This window comes from Pavona decussata, unplaced genomic scaffold (genome assembly GCF_977016875.1).
Source record: "Pavona decussata unplaced genomic scaffold, jaPavDecu1.1 SCAFFOLD_155, whole genome shotgun sequence".
Taxonomy (NCBI): Eukaryota; Metazoa; Cnidaria; class Anthozoa; order Scleractinia; family Agariciidae; genus Pavona; species Pavona decussata.
The window spans coordinates 588907-615000 of NW_028145567.1; the positions used below are offsets into that span (position 1 = coordinate 588907).

Here is a 26094-nt window from a genome sequence, read left to right on the forward strand (position 1 = left end):
GTTGGTTATGGAGCATGATACCGAATTGGCTGGAAGCTGTTCATTTGAAAATTTATTGAGTGGAAAAACTGTTTATAATGTACTCAACAACAAGATGAAATTCCAATTTTCCGAGGAAAAAGTAAAGAAAACGAAGGGGAGAGAACAATTTTTCCGCGGGGGACCCCCGCGACCAATTTTCCCATTCTCGACTCCAGTACTTACGCTTCTAACAATCTGAATGACTCTTTCCAAGTAAGGTAGTGACGGTACATTGTTTTGTATGCCAAGTTAAGCATGCACAGAAACACTGCACCGCCAGAGCCTTTTGTCATGCGCAAAGGGAAGAGCTCTGAGGTCGAGAACATATGGTGAAATGTTTATTTTCATTGACAACTAAGAGCGCTGAAAAATAACAAATATTGCATGGTAACGTTAACTCCGACATAAAAGAATTTTAGCCCCAAAAAAGGTTATACTCATAATCATCATATCGCATTGTTTGCAAACAATATCATCCTTAAGCAGACTTCTGTAAACTGCTCACTCACCGAAAAAGCTTTTGTGCAAACACCTGCAAAGACTTGCGATTTTCCCATAAATTAGTTGAACTGCTTTTGAGAATTCTAGCAGTGTATTTTGTATGCCAAAGGGCTTCAAAAGATATTCCGATTAAGTTTTCTTTCAGTAAAGTGTTTCTTTCAATTTCCTGTTATGCTTATTTTCGCAATTAGGCGGTGCAAGTTCGTAATTCGCTGCCAGTGTCTGGGAGACAGCGCGCTTTCCACAGACCTTAAACGCTACACGCAACTGCCCACTACGACAGGTAGGAATCACTGAATACTTGTTCATGGAATTCCCTCATTTTAAGTCAGCTGTTTTTATGAAATTCTTTGAGTAAACAAACTGTATCTGTAGCTTTTTACATTAAGTCAGATTTACAGACAGAAAAACCGTGGCAATGACAGAACTGATGAAAACCTTACGGGGTCGCAAAGATTGTTCAAACGGCGGTGAAAACATTAAGCCGACGGCCTCAAATTAAGCTGGAATCGAAATTGAGTTTAGAAATGGAAATCTAATTATGGTTTTTTTTCTGGATAATGAGAGACATACTTGAGAGACTGGTCGAGAATTTGTAATGCTCATCCGTGTAATTTTTTACATGTTAACATGATTCGAAACGACAGAAAAAACCACAACAGAAGCAATACTGAAAAACTGCACGGAGTCACAAGTATTGTTCAAACGGCGGTCGAAAACATTAAAGCAGATAAATTAACACTCAATGAATTCTGTTTTTTCCGTCGGCCTTAAATTCAGAATCGAAATTGAGTTTAGAAATGGAAATCTAAATTTTTTTTTTTAGATCATGAGAGACAAGCTTGAGATACTGGCCATGGACGAGTATTTGCAATGCTCGTTCATGTAATTTTTTTACGTGTCAACATGGCTTGTGCAATTTAAATTTTACAACGACTTTTGAGAATGATCATTATTATAACAAAGAAGTGTTCCTTACTAGCGACAACCTTCAATTTTACGATTTCAGCAGTGAAAATGGAGAAATCGAAACCTGAGAAAACTCCGTCAAAACAACTTGTACTGCAGGAAAATGGAAATGGCGTAACAAAAGATAACCGCAAACTGCTAAAGGTCAGGGCAGATGTCCACTCCGGCCGCTATTGTTAAATAAAGAAGTTTTCAATAATAATAGTAAAAAAAAAACAGAATTTAATCTTCAACCAAATGTTTTTGTACATTTTAAAAGTATTTGGCTTAAAAGCGCCAAAGTTTGGCATAATATATATGCTCACCGTCCAAAAGCTGATGTACCTGACTCCGATTATACAGTACCTCTATGATCACAGAAAATACCGAACTTTATTAATTTTTATCTTATATTGCATACTTATTTGATTTTTCATGAAGACCGACCGGAATATAACTGAGCGAGATAGTGAGCCCTGATGCTTTTAGTGTTTTAATGTGCATCTGCACTTGAAAATTTTGGCGTTTCATTCCTGCAAAAATCAGAAACAAAAATGGACGAAATAATTGGAGCGAATTGCCACCTCAAATATGCACGAAGACAATTTAATTTAACTAGTGTTTAAAATAGCTATTTTAATGTTGCTCTTTAACAGAACATAAATTTGGGTTAACGGGACAGTTCAAGCTATTTGTTATAATTTCCAGCGTTTGACCGTCTTCTCTCAGCGCTCCGGTGCACACATTAGAACAGATTTACGAGACGCAAGCATCGGATATCGGGGAGTATTTTTCTTAAAATTCTTTTCTTTAAATTTCACATCGATCAGTATCGGAGAAGACTACCAAATAGCCGGTTGAAAAAGTGAGGTGTGGTCCCTCTACAAACGCCAATCTTTCCGGGAACTAAGAACTGTGTTGATTAAACATAGGTCAACAAATACAGTTACCATTATTGCTATGGCTACCGCTTCTTAAGCTTTTACAAGCAGGACAAACAAACAAACCAGAATCTCAAAAAACTCTCCCCATTGGTGTATACAAAACAAAAATATAATGTGCATATATTATTGTTATTATTATTATTATTATTATTATTATTATTATTATTATTATTATTATTATTTATTATTATTATTATTATTATTATTTATTTTATTTTTATTATTATTTATTTATTTTTTTTTTTTTGCAATGCTCATTTGTATTTTTCAAAGACATCATTATGATTTCAAACCATGCAAAACTGATAGAAAACTTTTGTGGCATAATTTTCAAATTATGCACCTGTTCTGACTGGATACGCTAGTTGTTATGTAACCGAGTTATGTACTTATATAACAAGTTGTCACGTGCAAAAGAACACGCATTTGGAACTAAGGCTAACCCACGTGGTTCGAACTGTCTTGCTTCAGTGCAGTCAGTTTACGATATTGATTGTTTTCCGATATCGATTTCAATCGATTAAGGACTCCTGGTGTTACTAAGTCTTCCTTCCCTAGACCTTTGTAAGGGTGAAAACCCAATTTCCAGCGAAGGCAAATCGTCAGAGGGGACAGGCTCCTTTCTTGGTTAATTTTTAAGGTTGGCTGGCTATTTTTGGACAGTGTAAGCAGATAAGGTCAAAGAATTAGGGAATAAAAATGTGGAAATAGGCACCATTCTTTTTCCCTTTTGTCAAAAGGCCTTGGGAAAACCTGGCATTGTATTGTCACCAGGAAAGCACGAAGGGAAATGTAATCAGTAAATGAAGCGAATTCTAAAAGCTTTGTCCTCTCACTCAGTATGTTGTATTTTCCTTTTCCATGCAATCGCTTGTTGTTAATTACATTATACCATATCCTATCGAAAATTTCAAAACTCCATCTGTCATCAACTTTCAATGTCACCTTTTAGTTTAGTATCGTGACGCACACTTCAAAAACTTTAAAACATTGATTTACTTATGCTAATAAAGGTGTACCCCCTTCCCGCCCCCTCCCACCCACGCCACAAGTATGAAAAGGAAAACAAGCGGGAGAGATCAAAAGTCATTGTTTTAATTGTTTATGGTGTTTTGTCCAAACATCAGACATCCCAGTCGGAACCTTTTCTTTTCGCCAGATTTCCCTGGAGGAAACTTGGTCAAAAGATAACCCGCAGATTGCTATCAGTCCTTTGACCCCCTGCCGGGTATTCAACGAAACCTAGTCATTTTGTGTCGAAAATAGTGGCCTCTTTCGATGTTATCAGTAGGCAATGGCTGGTTTTCGTCGGGAAATGATATCTTCACAACAATCCCAGCAGGATAGCTTTTGATGTTGTCAATTGGAGTGAATTCTTCACTAAATGCGAGTCGTTTTCGCTAAAAGAAGGACAACTTTGAGGTTAACTGAAAGAAACACCAAGATCGTTTACACTGAATTCTGAGTGAGTTTTCGGTTGGGCAGGGTCTAGTATTGGCTACTAAGAAGGTTTGTAAAACTAGGAAACAGAAGACATGCTATATGTCGACATGTCATGTTGAAAATAAGTAAACTAGGAAATGTGGTTTTTGTTTCGCTTCTTGAGGCCACACTACAGCTTCAATATGGAAAAATCGAAGGCATTAACGTAATTATAGAGTATCAACTTCTTACCTATCATGTGAAAGCGGTAATGCAGTCAGTGCACGTTTTTAATTGTGCAGTATAGTGAGAACCATAATTATGTTGTTTTAGCATTTGTGCAGGAAATATGGTAATTTGTCTGCGACGAACAATCATCAAATTAAAAGAATCCTAAGCCGAACAAGAAAGTCATTCAATCTGTGTCATTGAGCTGTAGTGGAGAACTGCATTAGTTTGAAACTTTTTTACATTGGCTTGTTTACAACCTGCTACACGAAAAATTGTTTACTGTTATTTGCAGCCAATCTCGTCCCCAGAGTTCACGGTAATACGGTATGATCTAATGCGCATAAGCACACCGTAATTTGTATGTGACTAAAGTTGACTACTATATACATTATATTCAGTGGTTTTTCGGCCAGTCTAGTCTGGTTATTACTGATGAAGCGTGAATGAGATCCAGCAGTAAAATCCTGGTCGAATTTTGAGCAGCCTCCTAATAAATAATCTAAAAAAAAAAAAGCAAAGCTGAAGAAGAAAGGACGTGCCTTTCGAAATATTGGAAAATATACTTCCATGACCATGAAATCTACCTTAATCTTTTTTTAGACTATTTGTTCTACAATTTTTTTGTTGGTTAGATCCTTCACTACAGGTTCCGGTATTTAATTTTGTCGCGGTGGTCCTTGCAAACACAGTTAATTACTGTTTTTTACTGAATAGCCTACTAACAGCTCGAAAACTTTAGATATTTACGTTCAGTTTTTCCTGATATATATTGAGTCACAAACATATACTACATGAACTGTTTAGTTGTTTTATTAACCAATAAAGTGTATTTCTTTTTCTGTTCCAACATTTAAGGAAAATCTCCACCAAGGTTCCAGGCCTTTGCTCGGTTTAGAACACTGAAGTCAAAGAGCCATGACTAACTGGGACAACTCGACGGTGCCGACTCCTCCCCAGTCTCCCGCTCTGACAGTCAGTGGTGTTTTCATTATAGCGTATTTATTTTTCCTGGTCATCATAGCTTTGGGCGGGAACGGTTTGCTGGTGACAGTTATCATCAAGCGACGACTTCTGCAAAAGGTACACTATTACTTCATACTGAGCCTGGCGACTTCAGATTTCCTGAACGCTTTGTTGAAGATACCCACCACAATTCTTGGACGTTTTGACCGCAACTGGTACCCGAGTTATACAATATGCTACTTCACCACCCCGCTGGGGGTGCTTTTTGGCGCGGCGTCGGTGTTCAGCTTGTCAGCGGTCGCCATCAACAGATACCTCGTGATTTCGTCACCGCTGAACTACGCTGACCGGATGCCGCCACTCTTGGCTAAAATCGCTTTAGCTGTAATTTGGCTCGGAAGCTTCTGTTTGGCCATACCACCTGTGATGTGGAGGGAAAAAGAAGCCATTTGCCGGAGCGGAAAGATCTCCAAAGAACATTACACCTCAGAAGTGCTTTACTTTTTCCTAGCCTTGTGGCTGTTCGTGATCATTATTCCTTCGATCGTTATGAGCGTGTCGTACGTGAAAATTTTCCTCATCGCGCGCTATCACGCGTTACAAATAAACTCTCAGAGTCATGCCGCTCCAATTTGCCAACAGACCAAGAAAAGGCGGAAGGACTTAAAAGCTGCTGTTGTGTTAGCTGTGATTGGCGGAATTTTCATTCTCTGTTGGTTTCCTTTCTTTGTCGTACAAACGGTTCACAAGTTCGGCAAAGGAAACATCAGCCCCATTTATTTCAAGATTTTTCTCTGCGTAATGTACACAAACTCCGCACTAGACCCCGTTCTGTTGTTCTTATTTAACGCCGAGATTAGAAAAGCTCTGGTAATAATGTACTGCAAAATGTTTCAAAGGACCAAGCATCAAGTACCACAGACAGAGCTTTCCTCTTTCCTTACCAAGCCGGGTAACGAGGTGACGGCAAAGTGATAACAAATAAGTCGTGTGATGTTGCTTATGTCACGCAACGCTGTTCTTGCGTGACATCCAAAAGAACTTTTGTGAAAAGGCCTAACACTCTCACGCAATTCTTGTCTCTTACCAACCAGCTATTTGAGAGGTCATGTAATGTTAGTCCCGTCACGCAATGCCCTTCGTACGTAAAAATAAAAACGCCTGTTGCAAACGAGTCAGACTAAACTAACTCTGTATATGGGGGAAGTCATGGAATGCCACTCGGTCGCGTAACACTCTCCTCACGTGACGACACAACTAGCTGGAGAAGTTTACAGTGAATAAAAGAGTGTCACGCACCCTTAGTAATAAGTCGCGTACTCGTAATGCTTCAGTCTCGTTACGGAGCTTTTATTTCACAAAATGAAAACTACATATTGGCCGCGAACAAAAGTGACGGAGTAGATCACGTGGTCTCTACTCGTTAACTCGTTATTTGGGAAAGTCGCTCCTTCAACACAGTCGCGTCTGTGACGTCATTCCAAGCTCCCAAGATAAGAATAAATTTTGTTTTATCTCAAATGTAAGCCAATTTTTCTACTTATATAAGTAAAGCTATATTTTAATACAAAAGCCTTTAACGTGCTTTGTTTTTATAAAATAAGTAAGGAAATGACGAGAGAGTCGACACTCGCGGCTTGCGGCTCGTGTTTCACCCTACACTTCTCCCGTGCAACCGTCCTTGCGTCCGAAAGCACGTTTAAGGCTTTTGGACCATCAGTTGATATTATACCTGACAACTTCGTTTTTTGTACCAAGTGGTTTAAAATTAAACTTAGTTGAAACTAGTGAAAACATAGGAAACCACTTACTTTCCACAACCAACTTGTTCAAATTCCAATTCGGCCCGGAAAATAGTGGATGAAGAGCCAGTCTGTGGATACGACACTGTAAATTCCCATTGATCTATTTATTTATTTTTATTTATTCATTTTTTTTTAAGAGCAACGGCTATAATATAGACCTCCTGTCTGTGGTACATTATAGAACAAAGAAAAACATCCAAGGCTTTGCCTTATCTCAAGAATCACCCCAAAGTTGCTAAAACAAAACCTTGACCACACTCGCGCACTGAGCTAATCAAAACAAAGTCCCCACTTCTTATCTTTGGAAAAATTGTCTGTTGTTGAGCACCATTTCTTTTCGTATCCATCGGTGGTGCAGGAATGATACAGTTTGCCATTGTACTTGAACGGAAACACGCAGCATGCCCCGGTAGAATTTCCACCATGAGTATCCACCCCACTCTCGCAGTTCTCTGAAGAAAAAAAGAAATTTAATAAATTTACGTTAGCTTTTCATGCGTCTGTCCTGTTATTGATCATAAATTTCGTCATAACACTTTCAAGGTAGCTGTAGATCCACAGACTACTTTGACAATGTTATGACGAAATTCATGATCAATAACAGGATGTTCAGATGCATGAAAAACTGATGTCAATTTGTTTTATACTATAACAAAAAGCCAGAAGGGACAAAATGAAGTCAAACGCGGAATTAAAACGTGAGAAACTTAAATTTTATTTAATCTGACGCGACCAAACTCAAAAAGTTGTCTCGCTCTCTCATTGGTTAATGGAAAAAAGGGAGACTTTCTATTGGTTTAAAAGGTGACGTTCGTTGCACCAACATCGCATAAATTACAAATTCATGTGTTTGACCGCTTATTGACAATGAAAATTAGCCAACGAGCGCGTGAGAATTTCTGCAGTTATTGTAAGATAATTAGCAAACAATCAATGAATAAAGATTCCGAAAATGCTCACTGCAGTTTCCACATCGTACAATAGCATAATTAACATTTGCTCTTTTTGTTTTCGACGTGCAAACACGTCATTTCGCATGATCTTAGTGGAATTTACACGTGATGACATCGGATGGTAAATATGTTTTGCTAGCTGTCCGTTGCAAATTTGCATTTTACACTTCTCTTCGTCGTGAACGGAAAGATAGAGAGACGAAAATGTACGAAAAATAGCATTCATGGTCTTCTCATGGCTCAACCTTGCTAAGTCGAAGATCAAATGGCGTGGATAGGAGTGAATTTTCCAAGAGAAATGGAGAAAAGGCTCCCAAAACAGGTTCAAAGCAAAGCGAGGTGTGAAAATTGTTGAACACGTTTTAAATCGTGGTAAGATTCTATCGAAGGGCTTCTGCTTCTTTTATGTGGTAGTGACCGAGTTAAACGGCCTGTTTACAAGGAGTGTGGGCAAGTCTAGTGCTAGGGTTACCTTAGCAAAAGGGTTAAACATAGCCCGGGTTTGCAAGCAAAATTTCACAGGTAGGGTTACCCTATCAACTCAGGTCAACTATACTACAACGGATGAAGCGGGTGAAAGCGCGGGAAAATTAAAATCAAAATGGCGGACAAAAAAAATGTTTTTCGGTAATGTTAATTATCCTGCCCGTGCTTCTTGTTATTATTATTCAACTTTTCAAGGGTCTGGAAACAAGTAAAAAGTTGCCCCGGGAAGGTGAGTTATCCTTAGCAGAGCGCTTGTAACTTCGTTGTAAACACGTTGCGTAAAAAGAAGAAATGTGCGAGTGCTAGGATACCCCTTACCCTAGAGTTACCCTCCCTCCTTGTAAACAGGCCCTAAGTTCTATAAAAATTTTGCTTGTAAATTCAAACTCGCTTGTTTTTCTTAACTACCTATATTGAATGAGTGTATCTGTGAGTGATAATTGTATATAAACCAGCAAAACAGTGTCTCCTAGCCCTAAACTCCATTTAAAAAAAGCTATTTCAGGCCTTAGGGCATGTTAACCCTCTTGGTTATGTACCAGTACAACAATGACCTGTAAAAAAGACCTGCCCTCGAGGGAAATATGTTGAGATATCCCCCTGGGGGAATCTGTGGAAGGGAATATACACCACCGTTTTGCTATTGTTATCAGCTATTGTTTCAGCCCCGTTGTCCCTTTTTACAATCAATTGGCAGGGTTTATCTGATACAATCATCTAGAACAAAAACAGAAAACGAGCCGTATGAAATGTAAGCGGCACTTATGTCAAGGTTCGTTTCGTCAAAGAAAACAGAAACATTTGACATAAGATTAAAACTTATCGTTTTTAGAGAAAAGAGTAATTATTTATTGTTTAGAAATATCGTACTAAGGAGTTTTTCAAGAAGCGTCTTCCCTGAAAATAACTGAATGAGCATTGCAACAAAAAGTCCAAAAAAACTTTAAAAGTTAGTGAAGAACCTGGCGATGTTCACAATCGCTCGCCGTGATCGGTGTATATGTTGTGGTTCAATTTTATCCTTGGTTTAAATTTTATTTCCCTTTGTTTTGGGGTATGGTAATGTATGATAATGAGTTTAAAACAATGGGAAATAACAATTAAACCAAGGATAAAATTGAACCACAACATATGAACTAACGCGGAGATGCCCATCTTTCCAACCAACCATTTTTCCTCACGAGCTTTCAAGACCGTTTACACACGGATGCGTTTTCAAAAGTTTGCGTTGTCAAATGACAATTCGCGGAAAAAGGAACAACTGTTCTGCGTCCACACGATCGTTTTCAGACTGCTTTATCCGTCCACACAAAAATTTATCGATATGAATACGAAATCACCACTAGCCAAGGAAGCATTCAACCTCCATTGTATTTTAACAATTTGTGTTTTCGACGCGTAATCGTGTAGACAAAACATGAAAATGGAAATAAATTCAAACCAGAATTCGCTTTTGTGGACGGGGCCTTAAGTTTTGCCATCTAAAATGAAACCAGTTTCAAAGAATTCTTTATTACTCACCGATCCAGCACGCGTCAGAAATTACAAATCTCCCGTAGTAAATCACTCTGCACTTAGCAATGTTGTTCCTGAAATCAGACTCGGAGACTTGGTTCCCAGGATTGAGGTGAACACGAAGGACAAATGAATCAAGTCTTCGGATGTCGGTAAAATCAATCCACTGGCAATCAATCTTGGAGCTGTAGATATCGAAACATCCGGGAGATATGCCTTGGTCACCTCCCCTGGTGCAATTCCACCTCTTCTCAAACCCCGGATCACACTTTGTGTCCTCCAAACAGAAGCTGGCCTTATGACCTTCCGCCCGAATGATCGAGTAATCTTTTTCTGAAATGAAAGGTAAATCCGTGAAGAAAAGACCAGTTTGAGTTTCTAGACAGAGAGGAACTGTTGTTTTACTTTAAAGATAGTGGCGAGGGCGATGTATGGCTCGAGAATCGCGCGCATAATGTGTCTAGGACAAACTTGTAATGCGCAAGGACTTGTAGTCCGTCTTATTTTGTCTCGTAATTCGTCTAAAAAGGAGGACACAAGAGAGACAAGGCATCTTGACAAGCTATTAGGAGGCTTTAGCAACGACGACGGCGACGGCAGCGAAAATAAAGTCGCAATTAATCCAACTCGCTTTAAATGTCAAATGTAGGTGAAATTTCCTGGAGTGGAATTCTTGGAGACCGCACCCAAGTTTAGGAAGAAAAATTCGTCGTGGTGTGTTTACGTCCTCCATAAAACGTCCCATCAGGAAATTTCACGTCCTAGTCGTGCAGTGACGGCAAAGAAATGTACCAAAAAGTGTAACGCACGTGCAGAGTTGTAGTTTTGGTTAAGCCTATTGCTTTTTTGACGTTCTCGTTGACGTCGCCGCCGTCGTTGCTAAAGCTTCCTATTTTTGGTGCGCATTACACAAAGCATAACAGAAGATAAGCTTGTCGAGCCGCATTATCCGGACGAACTACAAATATACGCCCAAGTCTGGCCTAGACCGCCGAATTACGCGCCTCAGTTTTGTATAAAAAGTCACCGATTTTTGAGAGGCGATCCGGCGGCGAAGCCGCGATCCGTACGCGTGACTCCCGAAAAATTTGAACTTGTCGAATGAACGAAAGAATGGCACACAAAAACAAAACATACTTACGGAGTAAATCATAGCTAGCAAAAGTCTCCATAGAATGGTAATGCGCATGACACCTGTGGTAATTCCAGCTTGATCTGGGAGAGTTCGGCCGGAAGTCGTCCCATCCTCTGTTTTCAATCTTTGTTGTAAACCTCAACAGTTTTCGGTAATAATGTCTTGATCTACGAGATCTACATGAAAGGAAAAATACAGAAATTTTTTTTTTTTATACAGAAAAGTTGGTTTTCTATGTCTACTCAGAAGACTCGGCGATAAAATACGTAGATGTATAACACTCAACATCCTTGTCAAGAAGCCTAAGATTTTCTTGAGAACAGTTTGCCGAAAATTTCAAACCAGCAGCATCCGAGAAGGTACTCTCCAATAGTTTTCATTTGGATGGTGTGATTTAAAACTAAAACCAAATAATAAGAAGGTTTGCATGAAAGAATTGTGCACGATTCCAAACATTCCAAAGTTATTTCAAACAAAAGGCTTGCAAACATCGTCACATGAAAGAATTGCTTGTAATACACCTTTCACTTCAACCCAAAGAGCACTAATCGTTACTGTTCATTTAAAATGGTTATGGCAGGCCTCAGGACTTCATCCACAGACCGAAAACACATCGTACAAGGTTTTGATTCTGGGATGGGAAGACAATGTTTTACATACTTGAAGAGCACATCTGCGCTTTTTGCGAGGCACTTTTCTTCGTACGCGCATCTCAGGTCGTGTAGCATCTTGTTATCCAGTTGAATTTCTTTCCGAAGTGCAGCGGTATCAATAATCAGGTCCGGCAATGCTAAAGAGCAAAGACAAAACTCGAAAAACTCTCAATTTTATAACAGGCCTTGCAGTGAAATCGTCTCCACAAAGATTACAAGAACAAATTACGACAAACCTGAAGCTTTCACTTATATCGCAGAAGCTTTAACAAAAGAAATGATCATGGCGTCTTGATTGACATGTGACCCCTTAGAATCACGTGACAAAGATGTGGTTATACACTCGAAGAACGTTTTCAGGTTAAAGATATAAACAATGAACGAAAAGACCCAGCAGCTTTCAGGAAAACGTTTGACCTCTGAGCTTATTTGCATTCTTCTTACAACAAAATAAAAGCACGTGAGGATTTTAAGACTAAAAGTCCTTAAAATTTACATATTTCTCTCTCAGGTTCTCTTACCTTGGTTGCCAGAGGTCATATCTTTTGTTTCTCGCCTCTTTCTAACCGCCGATGCAGTTATTTGTTAATTTTTATTTTTTTGGCAAGGGACCTCTGGAGCCAGGGTAGGGTTCTCTCGGACGAGAGAAAAACACGACATATGCGCATGTTAACTAGCTAACCCCATAACTCCATCAGGTCGCACGGGACAACTTTTTTCAAACACGTTTTTTCTTTTAATCGAGTGTATACTGTAGCAGCACATATCATGCCCATCTTGCCACGTTGGCCTAAATGATCATGTATCAAACAGGCCACCAAAATGATCATTCCTGCTTATGAAGCACCCACGAAAAATCGAAAGCTTTAGGTGTCTGTTAATTTGCTTATCTTTAGTTTCAGTCACTGAAAACGATTTCAGAGCAAGATTAATACTCAGGAGTCAGCACGAATTTCCTTGCTTATACACAACGGATATAAATGGACGAAACCCTTGGATGGCCTCTTAAATCTTTAACTGAATTTATTGACACTATCAAACTTATCAGGTAAAGAAGGGAGAGCAAACGTACGTAAAGATGGTAACACCTAAAAGCTTTTGAGACCATAACTGTAATCCCACCTTACCATCATCACAAATAACTCCAGCTAACTTATGCCTGCTGCTGCACGTGGCATTCTCCCATATATCGCGTTGACAGTTGAAGATGGAGATCTCATCTACCCGGCATATCACACCAGACATGATAACCCTAAGGTTTGTTCCACCGAAGTAGTTCTGCATGACAGCATGGCTGGCATATCCAAGGTTCAACTGTCGACACACCACCATGGCATTCTCTATCCCCCAGCTATCAGCGCAAACTGTTCCCCATCTGCCATCGTGAAACACTTCAACTCGGCCCTCGTAGCCATTTGCACCACCGCTGAGACGAATCTGTGAAAAAGCAGCTTGGTGGGACGATTTAATTAACCTGATTTAGCCTGGTTTAGTCTAGTTTGGGAATAGTTTGTACGTCATGAAATCCAAAATGCGGCTCATAGAAAAAGCGAAAATAGATGATAACAAAATCCAATTTTTAGAACATTAAAATGCTATCTCCACTTTCTAAGCATAGCTTGAAATTGTAGCCCCTGTTTCCGACGATTTAACGTCAATTTCTTGTAAGAGTGGAGGCTCCCTTTGAAATACAGAGAGATTTCTGCGTGTTGGGACCATCTCCTCAACACAACAACCAGGGACAATGGCGCTAACAAATCTAATGTAGGCTTTTCCTTAGCCAAAAATAACAATAGAACATAAAATGTGGTCAAATTAACCCTCTATTACGTCCAAATGGTGACCAGCATCTAAATTCTCCTTACATCATCAACTCTTGATCAGATATGAAGGTAAAATGATAGACAGCGAGCAGTTTCTCTTTTGCTCGAGAATCCGTCGGGAAGAACGCAAGACATTCGGGGGGCGAGCCGCGCGTGCGACTCGACCCCGAATGTCGTGCTCGCTCATTTTTAGTTTGCGTTCTTCTCCGCGGATTCTCGAGCAAAAGAGAGACTGCTCGCAGTCTAATAAAATGTCTTGATGTTTAAACAAATTCGTTCAACTCGTATCATGTACATTCAGTATGTAGAACAGTTAAGAAAATATGAATATTGATACTGGGACTTAAAGTTCGCATTAATGGAATTCTTAGATAAGAAAATGGGACTTCAGGAAATTGGCCTTTATAACCAGGTCCCATCGAATGGGGGTTCCAGTGTACGCCCAAAACCTTATATCACTTAAATGGTCTCATTAATAGGGTGACCGCTTTCAAATACAGGTTTGCCTGCAGTAGCTAGTATCACCTTATGGCCTTGTAACTGTGGTACATGACATCTAACTGACGCGTCTTCGTAATGATTGCAGCCAGAACTTCGCCATCCTTTGTGTGTACATTGACCGATACTTCTTTCAGAACCTTGACAACGCACGTCATGTAACATGACCTGAATAGTACATAATAGAGCAACCATTTCTTCAGCTAGTTTTCAGTCATGCAAGGTGGAGGTGTATACAGTGGTGTAGTGATTACGGTGTTGGACGTTAAATCTAAAATGCTAGCCTCTTCCGTCGTGTTGCTTCGTTAGAGGAGAAACGTTACTCCAAATTGTATCTCTTAAACAAACTGCTGGGGTAACCTTGAGATGGACCTGCATTCTGTGCAGTAGCGACTCCTGTTTGACCCTATTTGCTTCATACTACAGAGACCTACATGTTTAAGCTCCAACCGTGTGGGCTGCCTGTGGCTCGTGGGTCACTTTACATATGACGATGCAAGACATTATTTCTCTTGAATGGTGTCGGTCAGATTATAAGGAACTAAAACTATTTACTTAGCAATAATAGGCCATTTCACGAGTTGCTGTGAACCTCATTATGACTGAGCGAGGCTAAGTGCAAAGCTTTCCATACCGTAGAATTCCGAAAGTAACGACCCCGTTACTTTCGGATTTCGCAGGCCAAAGGGGCCGCTTCTATCGGGTGGGCCGGTACTTTCGGAATTCTACGGGTTAGTTTTGTTTGCATATGAGTGGAAACTAATTTTCACAAAAACTTTGCACTTGGCCTCGCTTTCATAATGGGATTCAAAACAACTCGGAAATGGGCTATTGGGTTCATTTCGCACTTCCATCCTTCGCTTATATAGTTGCCCACAATCTCTACCGTAACATAATTATGGACAACAAGCTTTCGTTTACGCATTAAAATGTATGAAACACCTTACCGAAACCATAAAAAATATAAAACTTAAAATACTTTTGAGAGTTTACAGCGTTTTACTAACGTCGTTGGTTTGTATACTTGTAGACGTGTTGAGATTAAATTTAAAAGAAAACATTTAAAATCCTTAGTACGTTAACTATTTCTAAAACGCTGTTCTCAGCTCTTCTGCGCCCTAAACAAGTTGGAATCTGTTCAAAATTTAATTAAAATAGATGGCAATTCAATCTGTCTTTCTCGACACACCATCATGCGTTCCAATCGAGATTGTCCTTTTCTCAAATGCCGGCCATTCATTGTCTAGTCTTTTCCTAAGGATACCAGGTTTAAAGCATAAACCAAACTGATTGCAAGGCTGACACTACGGCAAAGGGCAGTTTATTTGGGCCAATATTTCAACTGGTGCAACTAGTCTTCTTCAGGGCCAGAGTAACAATGAGAAAAGCTAACGGCTCTTAAAAGTTTAAATTTGAACGTAAACATAAACGGTTAATAAAGCATACCTCTCCAACCCCTCTTCCGAAGTACGCATTCTTTGCTGCCATAGCCGCTGACCCATACCCCAGTGACCTGCAGACAACATTAGCCTCTCTCAGGGTCCAGTGATCATCACATATGGTACCCCAGGTGTCCTGCTGCTTCACCTCCACTCGCCCTTCAGATACCAAGGCTCCACTGCGGAGTCTTACCTCTGAAGGCTTGAAAAAGACGGTTGTTAGACAATTTTGACACCTATCAAGAGCCCTGCACCTATCTATCTAATGGTCAAAAACTCTTTGAGCAGAAGTCATGAAGTTTGACGGGCTGACATGTGACAGATTATTTAGTTAATTAATTAATTAATTAATTAATTAATTAATTGATTATAACTAATATGTACTTGCGCCAATCGTGTCCAGTTGCAGATACTGTTTGCGAGTTGGAATTATTGTCGTCTTGAACTGAAGGAGAATCATCATCTCCTTCCTCCGGCTCGAAGTTCACTACACCGTATTCAGGAATGTCCTCATAAAATTCTTCTCTCTGGGCTAAGAATCTTTCTACGGTTGTAGCAACCTGTCTCTCTTTCAATGTCATAGAAATATCTTTTAACGTAAAACGTATTCTCCACTTACCATTTGTGTCTTTTCCTTGCGCGTACATTTTATTCTCACAGCTTTTCGACCCTCGCACGGGTGACGAGTCCACCCCGCATGGTCACATGACACGATGGATGATTCCCATCCTTTACACGTCACTTGGTCCAGCCAATAGACGGGCTCCACATCCTGTATTGTCTCTGAATACGACTCCTGTTCCTCGGTGTTTGGGAATCCAAGCTGACCGCACAACACGTAGGAGTTCATTGCTATCCAGTTAGTAGGGCAAATGTAACCCCAAGTTCCTTCGTGCTTCACTTGGACAATACCCTCCGATATGTAGTCATCCTTAATCGGACCAAGTAACCTTAAGTTCGCCTTTATAACCTGAAATAACAACAGCATTAAATGAAGAATAAAGTAAACTGCAAGAGAGTTCGATTCGTACGTTTGTGTGAGTTTATTTCGGTGACAGCTTGTGAACAAGAACAGGACAATTGTAGAACAAACACGAGGCATAGAATTTCAGCTAAAACAAGCGCCTTGAACGAATAGAAGTGACCAAACAGTGAACACTGGAAGTGAAGTAGCCTATTTTGCTGTTATTGTTGTTGTTGTTTTGCATTGGTTTTTTGCTCGTCCACTGAGTGAACTACGAACAATAGAACTTGCGCTTTTTTAAGACATACCTCACCGCTGGCTCGTGATGGCTCGGGCTCAGAGACGACGTCACTCCGGTGCAGCTTGCAGATGACTCCAGCCTGATTGATTGAATGGCAGTTGTGTCGGCCCCAGTCTCTATGGGAGCAGCGCTCAATGTCGTATTCTCTGCCTCCGCACCTGACATCATCTAACCAAAATTTACCGTTTCCTCGACCAAATGGTTTATGTCTAAGAAATACAATAAATTAATGATTACTGAAACCCCTGACAACTCGAAGTGCTGGTTACCTCGAGCTCACATCAAAGCGGTTATTATAATTCTCTTAGGTAATTCTGAAAACGTTTATCACTATTCAATGAAGTAAGAAACCAACAGACAGCCGCTATGCAAGACTGTGTTGAGTGATATGCTGTGAAACACCCTCCTTTAGTTTTCCCAAGTAACAATATTTAAAGAAAGATGCTCACCTCAGGTCTTAGCCCTCCCCCCCCCCTCCCCTCCCCTTCTCCCACACCCTCTCCTTTCACTCTTCCCCTCTCATTAATCTACGAGAATTTTCAAACAGGAATATTATATTAGGGCAACTTTGCTTTATAGTTTCTTCTTCTTCATCGTGAAGACCAGTTTGATTACCACTACGCCTCGTTGCCCTTTAAGACTCTACCCCTCCCCCCCCCCTTTTTTTCCCACACGCACACACACAGACCCACGACCCACTCTTCGATCGAACAATGAATAGGTAACACTAGTAAGACACTTGTCATATCATAACTAAAAACGTTTACTAAGATATGTTCCATAGCAAGGTGCTTTTATACGCGCGAGCGTGAGTCGGTAGAAATAGCAGTTCAAGATAAAGGGATTGGATTTCAGCAAGCAACATATCTACAGCCGCGCTATAAATAAATGCGGTCACCCGTTTACACCCTAGCCTATGCACATTTGGTTCGCAAAAAACAGACCTTTTCTTGTCTATGGCTTCTATTTTGTCTTCCGTCCATATTTCGCTTCTGCTCCTTTTTTTAGCTTAACTGAAAAATTTTGTTTTCAAATTCACATATTTTTTAATCTCATGCAAGTAATCCTCCCTCTAGTTAATACCGTCGAGTGTAATATTTGATTAGCTCACGCATGTGAATTTCACACTATAATATACAGTCAACATCAACTTTTCGACACACTTAATGATTATAAATTTTACTCACCCAGTGGTATAGCGAAGAGCGTCAGGGAATCCTAACATGCGACAAATAACATTGGCTGCTTTCAAATTCCATCTGTGATCACAAATCGCTCTCCATTCGCCGTCATATTTCACTTCGACTCTCCCTTCATAATAGTGCTTTCCTCCGACGAGTCGAACCTCTGAACCACTTGTGATACGCATGCCCAGCAAAAGAGCAACAGGTAGAAGAAAGCGCAGCATTAAGATGCAATTTGTGTCCACCGGGATCCAAAACTCTAGAATGCCACTCGCCACTCAGCCTTTTCGCCCGTGACAAATCTTGACCTTCTGGACAGTTGTCAAGTGCAAGGCGAATGAATGGATCTTTTCAACGTCTTGTCACACAATCTTTCTTTCGACGCGCGTAAGGAGGAAAGATTGGACCTAAGATCGAAGACTTAACACCCCATCTTAGTTTTGGGAATTTACAAGGTACACAAGAATTTAAAATGTATGCTCACTTCGCATATGAGCATTTCCTTTGCTAGAGCGCTCTTTAGAGCATGAACTGTTGTCTAAAAGGTTTAATGTTATGTTTTAGCAATCTTGAGGAACGGCCCTCACGCGGATAAAAGGAGGGGGAAACCTACTGCTAGCCAGATATTTGAAGTAATATATCAAACAAGAGACACGGTGTTTCATCACATACCAAACACCGAGAAGAGAGTTGAAAATACGACGCGCAGCGGAGTATTTTTGACGAAAACCTCGAGGAGTTTTTCATCAGATTTCCAAACACGTCACAGTGCATGATTTCCTTTTTTCTTTTGCTTTTGAATTATTAATGAGTTTGAGAAGGCTGGAAATTCAGATGAAACGTAACAGAAGTTGAATTAGCGAGAAATGAGACGTCTTCTTATTTCAGTATTAACCAAATAACCTTTAGCAAAACTGATGTCTTCGCCGAGAAAACGTCCAACTATGTATCAAGTTCAAACATTCTTAGCTCAGCCGGTAATTGCTGAATGTAGTCGGCGGTGCTTGTACTTGAATAGGGTCTTAGTTCTCGTACTACAAACGCGAAGAAAACCGGATGCATTGTTTCTTTCGAAAACGCAAACTTTGACAATAGTCAGTTTGGGCTCCCGATATTTGTTCACCGAGCACTCCACCTCTCCATTCTTAGCTACTCGGGAGGCCACTTCGTACTTGTTAGCCTTGGACGGGTCGAGGATTGCTTATGCTGAATGGCTGCCGGAAGATTGAGTAATGCTAGGGGGTCCGTGCACGTTTCGGCCATTCAATATTTTTGGTTTACTTTTCCTAGATAAAGAACAGAAAACAGTAAAATCGATACCTTATTTTGTTTTCCTTTCTTAAGTATCTCAAACGATCAAACTGTTTTGGTTTCCAACATATCCTTTTCTACATTTTCATAATTTTGCATTGTAAACAACTGTTTGTGTCCATGGTAAACGCCCAAATGTCCTAAATTTACTAGAAGATCAAAAGACAATTTCTCCTTTGGCAAATGCAGGAGTCATTAAACGAAAAACGAAAAAACGGAAGTCAATTTCCGTTTTTCCTTTTGTTGTTTTGTGTGTAAACGAAAACGAAAAACTAAAAAACGGAAGTCAACTTTTGTTTTTCCTTTTGTCGTTTTGTGTGTAAACGAAAACGAAAATCGAAAAACGGAAATCGACTTTCGTTTTTCCTTTTGTCGTTTTATATGTAAGAGGGAATGAAAAAAACGAAGAACGCACGTTAACCTACGGTTCTCTCTTACATAAAAACTAGATCTTTGTTGTTTCTCGTGTCTTTTCTTTGTTTAAAATGATTACGGGGTGAGGGAGGGGAGAGGAGGTTAGGGGAGGCGGGGGATGGGGTCATATACAGCTACCAGGTCGTTTAAGAACGCGGACGACTTGGGACGATTTGAGTGTGGCGGACCAAAGCAGTCTGGCTCTAATCAAGGATTGGCCAATGTAGTGCTTTGATTGGCATTTTGGTTGTGTAAAAACTGGCTCAAGCCCGCTAAACTGCATCTTGTGTCATGCAACATGGACGGGTTCAACGTGTACACTAACGGGACATACATTCTTTGGCGCGGTCAGCAAAGAGTACACTTCACAGAAGATGACATAACAGCTGATAGAATATCGGCAGTTTTTAGGGTGAGTAGTGTATTTTTGAGTTACCTTCATTGTCAAATCATCTCCTTGAATGTTGCTTGCTTACGTTGGAAGTGACATTAACCTTACGTACGCTGGTGCTGTTACTTGGGAATTATGATTCTATTTAAAAACCGAAAGGGAATAGGATGGTCACGTGCTAGGCAACCAGAAATAAGGCTTTGGCGCGTGGGAAATCTATGCAATTCAAAATTTACTTGTGTATGGCTTCCTTCCTTACTCCTTACTGATTACATCTGAATAATATTGACGGAAATCCACTGATAGATCTAAATACTTAATCATAAAACGTGAAATTTTTGGCAAAAATCACCATCGTTGAATTCAGAGAAAAAGGAAAATCAGGGAATAGGATGGTCAAGTGCTAGGTAACCACACTGGACATTTTCCCACCAAGAGTATCTTACGAAATTCGAATATATTTCGATGTCTTTATTCTTGTTATGCGCGTGTAATATGGAATTACAAACATTGCAAAAACAGATCACCACTTCATAGCTTGATAAAACGTAAACTGTGTTAAAAATTATCTCAGCTTAAGCGGTATTTTTATGAACGCGTTTCGGGAAATCCTCAATTTATTTGCAGTTACCACTTTAAATGGGGCTTGAATGTTACAGAATTTTGTAACCAAATCCTTTATGACCGAGAAAAACCCCATTTCGGTTTTTAAATAGAATCGTAATTCCCAAGTAACAGCACAAGCGTACGTAAGGTTAATGTCACTTCCAACGTAAGCGAGCAACATTCAAGGAGATGATCTGACAATGAAGGTAACTCAAAAATACACTACTCACCCTAAAAACTGCCGATATTCTATCAGCTGTTATGTCATCTTCTGTGAGGTGTACTCTTTGCTGACCGCGCCAAAGAATGTATGTCCTGTACACGTTGAACTCATCCATGATACATGAGACAAGATGCAGTTTAGCGGGCTTGAGCCAATTTTTACACAACCAAAATGCCAATCAAAGCACTACATTGGCCAAGCCAGACTCCTTTGGTCCGCCACACTCAAATCGTCCCAAGTCGTCCGCGTTCTTAGTAGCTGTATATGACCCCACCCCCCCCCCCCCCCTCCTCTAACCTCCTCTCCCTTCCCTCACCCCGTATACATTTTAAACAAACAAAAAAAACACGATAAACAACAAAGATCTAGTTTTTAGGTAAGAGAAAACCGGAAGTTAACGTGTGTTCTTCGTTTTTTTTCATTCCCTCTTACATATAAAACGACAAAAGGAAAAACGAAAGTCGACTTCCGTTTTCCGTTTTTCGTTTTCGTTTACATACCAAACGACAAAAGGAAAAACGAAAGTTGACTTCCGTTTTTTGATTTTCGTTTACACATAAGACGACAAAAGGAAAAACGGAAGTTGACTTTCGTTTTTTGATTTTCTTTTCGTTTACATAGAAAACGACAAAAGGAAAAACGGAGGTTGACTTCCGTTTTTCGTTTTCGTTTACACATAAAACGACAAAAGGAAAAACGGAAGTTGACTTCCGTTTTTTCAGTTTTCGTTTAACGACTCCTGCATTTGCCAAAGGAGAAATTGCCTTCTGATTTTCTAGTAATTATATAAATTTAGGACATTTGGGCGTTTTCCATGGACTCAAACAGTTGTTTGCAGTGCAAAATTATGAAAATGTAGAAAAGGATATGTTGGAAACCAAAACAGTTTGATCGTTTCCGATACTTAAAAAAGGAAAACAAAATAAGGTATCGATTTAACTGTTCCCTGTTCTTTATCTAGGAAAAGTAAACCAAAAATATTGAATGGCCGAAACGTGCACGGACCCTAGGGCCCCTTCTACTGCAGTTATCACCACCTCAACCTTTCAATTACACTTCGTACCTGCCTATAGGTCGTGCGCTACGCTAATGACTTTACCTCTTACATTGCCTAAGATGGGGTCTCAGGTCTTAGTTTTCGTAACGCCCGAAAAGATTTTGATAACAATTCTTGACTACGCTTTAACTATCAATGTGAATGTGAAAAATATGTGATTTAAAATGAAACATTATTTTTGCTAAATTCCCCTAAAAATGAAAAATCATGCTTGATTATGCCAGTAGTAATCCTTTGAGAAAAATCGTCGAAATTATGCATAATTGGCATAATTGGCGAAAGCGCTAGCCTATTCTTGGTTTTCAGGTGACGTCACCAAATTCTAGAATTCAAAACCGGGAGGTCTACAAAAATTTTTACCTTCATTCAAGGAAAGATTACCTAAAAATATGTCTTTTCACAATTTCTTAGCTCGATGTCGTACTTCCTTTTGAAAATAGAACAGTTTCAATTTCCGAGTTTTCATCGTGCGTGACATCAAGAGGACGGCCGTGACAGAGCTGTTGTATACCTTAAAAATGCCTCTTTGGGTGATTTTCGGCATTCTAAACAATTTAACTTTGAGGAGAAATATTTATCTTAACATTCGAAAATTCACAAGGGAAAACAAACCTCTTTTCTGGCAAAAGTGAACTCCAGATGTTTTTTTCCTATTTCCGGCCGCCATGTTTGTGTCCCTCCGAGGGACACCAACATGGCGTCTCCATACTAAGCTCTATAAATTTGTGTGAAACATTTTGTCAAATAACTCGAGTACGGAATACCGCACAGACCTGACACTTGGACAGGTTTCTTATTTACTTATCATCTATAACATGTCAATTTCTTGATTTCATTTATGGAATGGTTTCAATTTTTTTTTCCACGCACACGGCAATGGCGTGACAGTGAAAACCGGCAATATTCAGCGCGAGGATTGGGACACCAAGTGCCTACATTAACTTTGCACATACCGTATTTACTCGAATAAGCGCCGCGGCGCTTATTTAATTTTTCGTGTCTCCTGTGCGGCGCTTATTCGAGGGCGGCGCTTATTTGAGGGCGGCGCTTATTAAAAGGCTCACACCACAAAGCCAAAACATTTTGATTGTACAAGCAAACGCTGACAATCTCCTTACTGCAACAGTTACAGGGAAGAGAAAGAGGGAGGTTGGGCTTGTCGTACCGGCGAAGTTTACAGCCTTCACGCAAGAACTGAAGAACGCGAACATTTTGAAGAGAGAACTGAATGAAAGAGCATCAAGATATACTCACTTCGAACTGAAAAGCATCACTATTGATGAAAATAAATTCCCATTGCTGGCTTAGAACCGCATTGCAGCCATTACAGTGTATTTTTACTCAAATAAGCGCCGCACCGGAGCTGCGGCGCTTATTCGAGGGCGGCGCTAATTAACCATTCCGCTCCATGTGCGGCGCTTAATCGAGGGCGGCGCTTATTTGGGAGCGGCGCTTATTCGAGTAAATACGGTATGTATAATTTAGTTTTAGAAATATTAAAGCAAATAACGTTAGAGTTAGGGTTTACCCTAATCCTAACCTAACCCCTAACCTTTCCCTAAATTTTATCTTGTAACAATTTTGAATGACATTTCATTGTTTATGCAACTTGATGCAGAAGATTTTGACACTTATTATATATTATTATAAGATGGTTTTCTAAGATATTGAAGAAATGAGAAATATAAGATGGTGGATCCAAGATGCAAGCAGTGCAGCACTAATGACACAACCCACACGTGATTTTACATAGTTGGCCCATTTTTCGTGGATCTCCAAGGAAACGGTTTTGACCTTACTAAACACCCTTTAAGTATCATTGTCAAAGGGGACGACCTGCACCGTTTACAACGTCTTACATGGTTGGTCGATAGGACAAAAAAAAAAAAACGAACAACAGAACAATGTTCCTAGCCCAAAAAAACCAATGCAGTTACAGGTTATCAAGGTCCAGTGAAAATAGAGCTTTTGAAACGTGCAGGTCTGCTGTGTCAAAGCGGCTTCAATGCCCTTGTAACCCAGGCCTAACAACTAAGCTATAGAAAAGAAAGCCCAGGCTAAATTAGGAACCTGGGCGGGCCCACATCTTAATTTTGGAGGGCTTCGGGAATCTATCCTATGTATTATTCCTTAACAATAGTCTACTATTGCAAAAACAATAAACTATTGTCAAGAAAATATTTCATATATACTGAGATTTTCGCATCAAATTTTGCTGTGTGAAAAAGCGTTTCGGATTTTACTTCGACCAATCAGAGAGGCGAAACGAGTTTCTCACACGTGAAAAAATCGTTTCGTCCAATCACAAACCACGGTTTTGGGGGAATTGTGTTTTCGCGGGCTTTTTCGCGGTCATCGCGGGTGGCTTTGACGGGCAGCTTTGACAAGATAATATTTTCGGTGTACTCGACAGAGCTGAATAACGTCTGCGCATGTCATCAATTCACGCGGGGAAACTGGGGATGACAACGTGAAACCATAGCAACAATTTGGTGAAATGGCGGAATTTTCGAAAAAAAGGAAAAGTGCCGAGGTTTTTTACCTCAGTTAAGACTTAGGTAGATCAGATAAGTTTCAAACTTTCGCTAGAGACCGACCAGTGATTTTGCTAAAACATATCTCCTGAACACAAAAGTGCCGTACCTGAACACAAACCGAAATTTTAGCGAGAACTCAAAAGTCCGTGCCGCGAAAATGCAGCTCGTGCAGCTGGCTACGTTACATATTATGTTGATGTATGTGTTGTTCACGGAAACTTCCGGTGAGCGAACGTGTTGGTTTCATAAAAAAACCAGAACAGGCGAAGAATGCAGAGGAACAATGCAACGTTTCAATGGCGCAATGGCGAGATGTTACGGTGGTACTACGGAGGCTTGGGCATGCACTCGACACTGGACCAGAGCTAATCGAGAAGCGAATAGGTTTTGTGCATGTCCACTTCCCGTTCACTCAAATGACATCCATTCCCGTACCATACCAGAAAGGTTCCATCAAATCTTTGACCGCATCGGGCGTATGATGAGTAGCTACCGTCCTGGTTTGCGATGGTGTTGCCGTTGCAGAAATAACGCGGATGAATATTTAAAGGCGAAAAAGATTATCTTCCTCCCGAACAGGTAAGTTTATATTGACGCGCCTGGAAATTCGTCCACACATTTGGTAGAGTAACTCTGACAAATGTCAGGTCTGGTACAAATAATATACTTTATTATTTCAGAGAACAGTCGGATCCAAATCCCACCACAGATCATCCATGCCAAAACAGGTAATAAAAAAATCACCAATATGGTAACTTTTAAAATGCCTTAATTCTTGTCAAATTTAAAATAAAAATTTATCAATTTTCAAAATAAAGCTCCTATCGTCTTTCCAGAAATCTTCTGAAGACTTTCATCAACAAACAACTGTACCTGCAACCTCAGAAAACAATTTAAACAAGGACAAGGAAGAAATTCAACTTGACACAGGTAGGAAATGCATTTAAACTACAACCATTTTGTCACTATTTTTAATTTCCATCTAACAATTTATGAGCAGGGGTTAAATATCAAAGTGAAAAAAAGTAATGCCCAGGCTTACTGAACCAAACAGTCAACTGTAATTCTTATTTAAGTCATTCATAAAAATAAGTTATTTTTCCCAAAGAGATTACATCCAGGGTTATCAGAGCAAAACAGAAAATGGGCCAGCAAAATACATGTAAAAATACTGTTTTAATCAAGCAACAGACATAATAGAAAAAGCTTCATAATACAAACAGTTGATAATTATTCACGATATATCTAAGGGCAACAATGTTTTACTACTACTAGCTCCCTCATATGAAGATCTTATTGGCCGCTTCCAGTTGGCATTATACAGACATTACATCAATGGTGGAAAGCCAATCTATGAAGCACAAGAAATGGAACAATTTGCAAATAAACATGCTCCAACACTTTTCACATTACTTCTGAACTCCATCACCAATGGGAACAGTGCTCAGAGTAAGGAGAGACATGTGCTGCAAAGAAAGAGAACAGTTGCTCTTCTGCATATAATATCATATTTTAGGTAAATATGCACAAATTAACTACATTCCAATGGCTTGAATAAAAATATAAACCTTTTTAATCATTGCTTCCGTAGTTCTCAAGAGATAGTGATTACTATTTTTTAAATCACACTTTTCACCCAGCAGGCAAAAAAGGATTCATTAACAGTTACGTTTCATGTTACACATAGGTCACAGAAGACTGCACTCTTCCAAAAACATAGTGGACTGAATGCTCATTTAAGTGGTCTTTCACTTACTGGGCTGGCTGCA

The 26094-nt window shown here is 39.8% G+C and overlaps 4 protein-coding genes across 4 annotated transcripts in view; 2 read left to right on the plus strand and 2 right to left on the minus strand.

The window, feature by feature from the left end:
* LOC146465725 (solute carrier organic anion transporter family member 4A1-like) overlaps positions 1-26094 on the minus strand; it is a 291465-nt gene that overhangs the window by 112815 nt on the left and 152556 nt on the right. The window lies entirely within an intron of this gene.
* LOC146465733 (histamine H2 receptor-like) lies at positions 608-6223 on the plus strand. The gene is made up of 2 exons (XM_085128235.1): positions 608-805; positions 4923-6223. Exon 2 carries the CDS (start codon positions 4983-4985, stop codon positions 6003-6005), a length of 1023 nt encoding a protein of 340 aa, XP_084984361.1. The 5' UTR covers positions 608-805; positions 4923-4982; the 3' UTR covers positions 6006-6223.
* Positions 6365-18093, minus strand: LOC146465734 (lysyl oxidase homolog 3A-like). Its single transcript, XM_085128178.1, has 10 exons — positions 17790-18093; positions 16610-16811; positions 15957-16307; positions 15345-15539; positions 13926-14066; positions 12705-13014; positions 11585-11714; positions 10931-11100; positions 9796-10122; positions 6365-7287 (listed from the first exon to the last, which is right to left on the minus strand). The coding sequence occupies exons 1-10, from the start codon at positions 18008-18010 to the stop codon at positions 7106-7108; spliced, it is 2229 nt and encodes a 742-aa protein (XP_084984304.1). The 5' UTR covers positions 18011-18093; the 3' UTR covers positions 6365-7105.
* The window catches only part of LOC146465735 (uncharacterized), a 2015-nt gene continuing 794 nt past the window's right edge, over positions 24874-26094 (plus strand). The window contains exons 1-4 of the mRNA XM_085127973.1: positions 24874-25053; positions 25162-25255; positions 25601-25841; positions 26013-26094. The exon at positions 26013-26094 is cut by the window's right edge and continues 111 nt beyond it. Coding sequence (XP_084984099.1) covers positions 25042-25053; positions 25162-25255; positions 25601-25841; positions 26013-26094 — 429 coding nt within the window. The 5' untranslated portion in view covers positions 24874-25041. The remainder of the gene's footprint in view (positions 25054-25161; positions 25256-25600; positions 25842-26012) is intronic.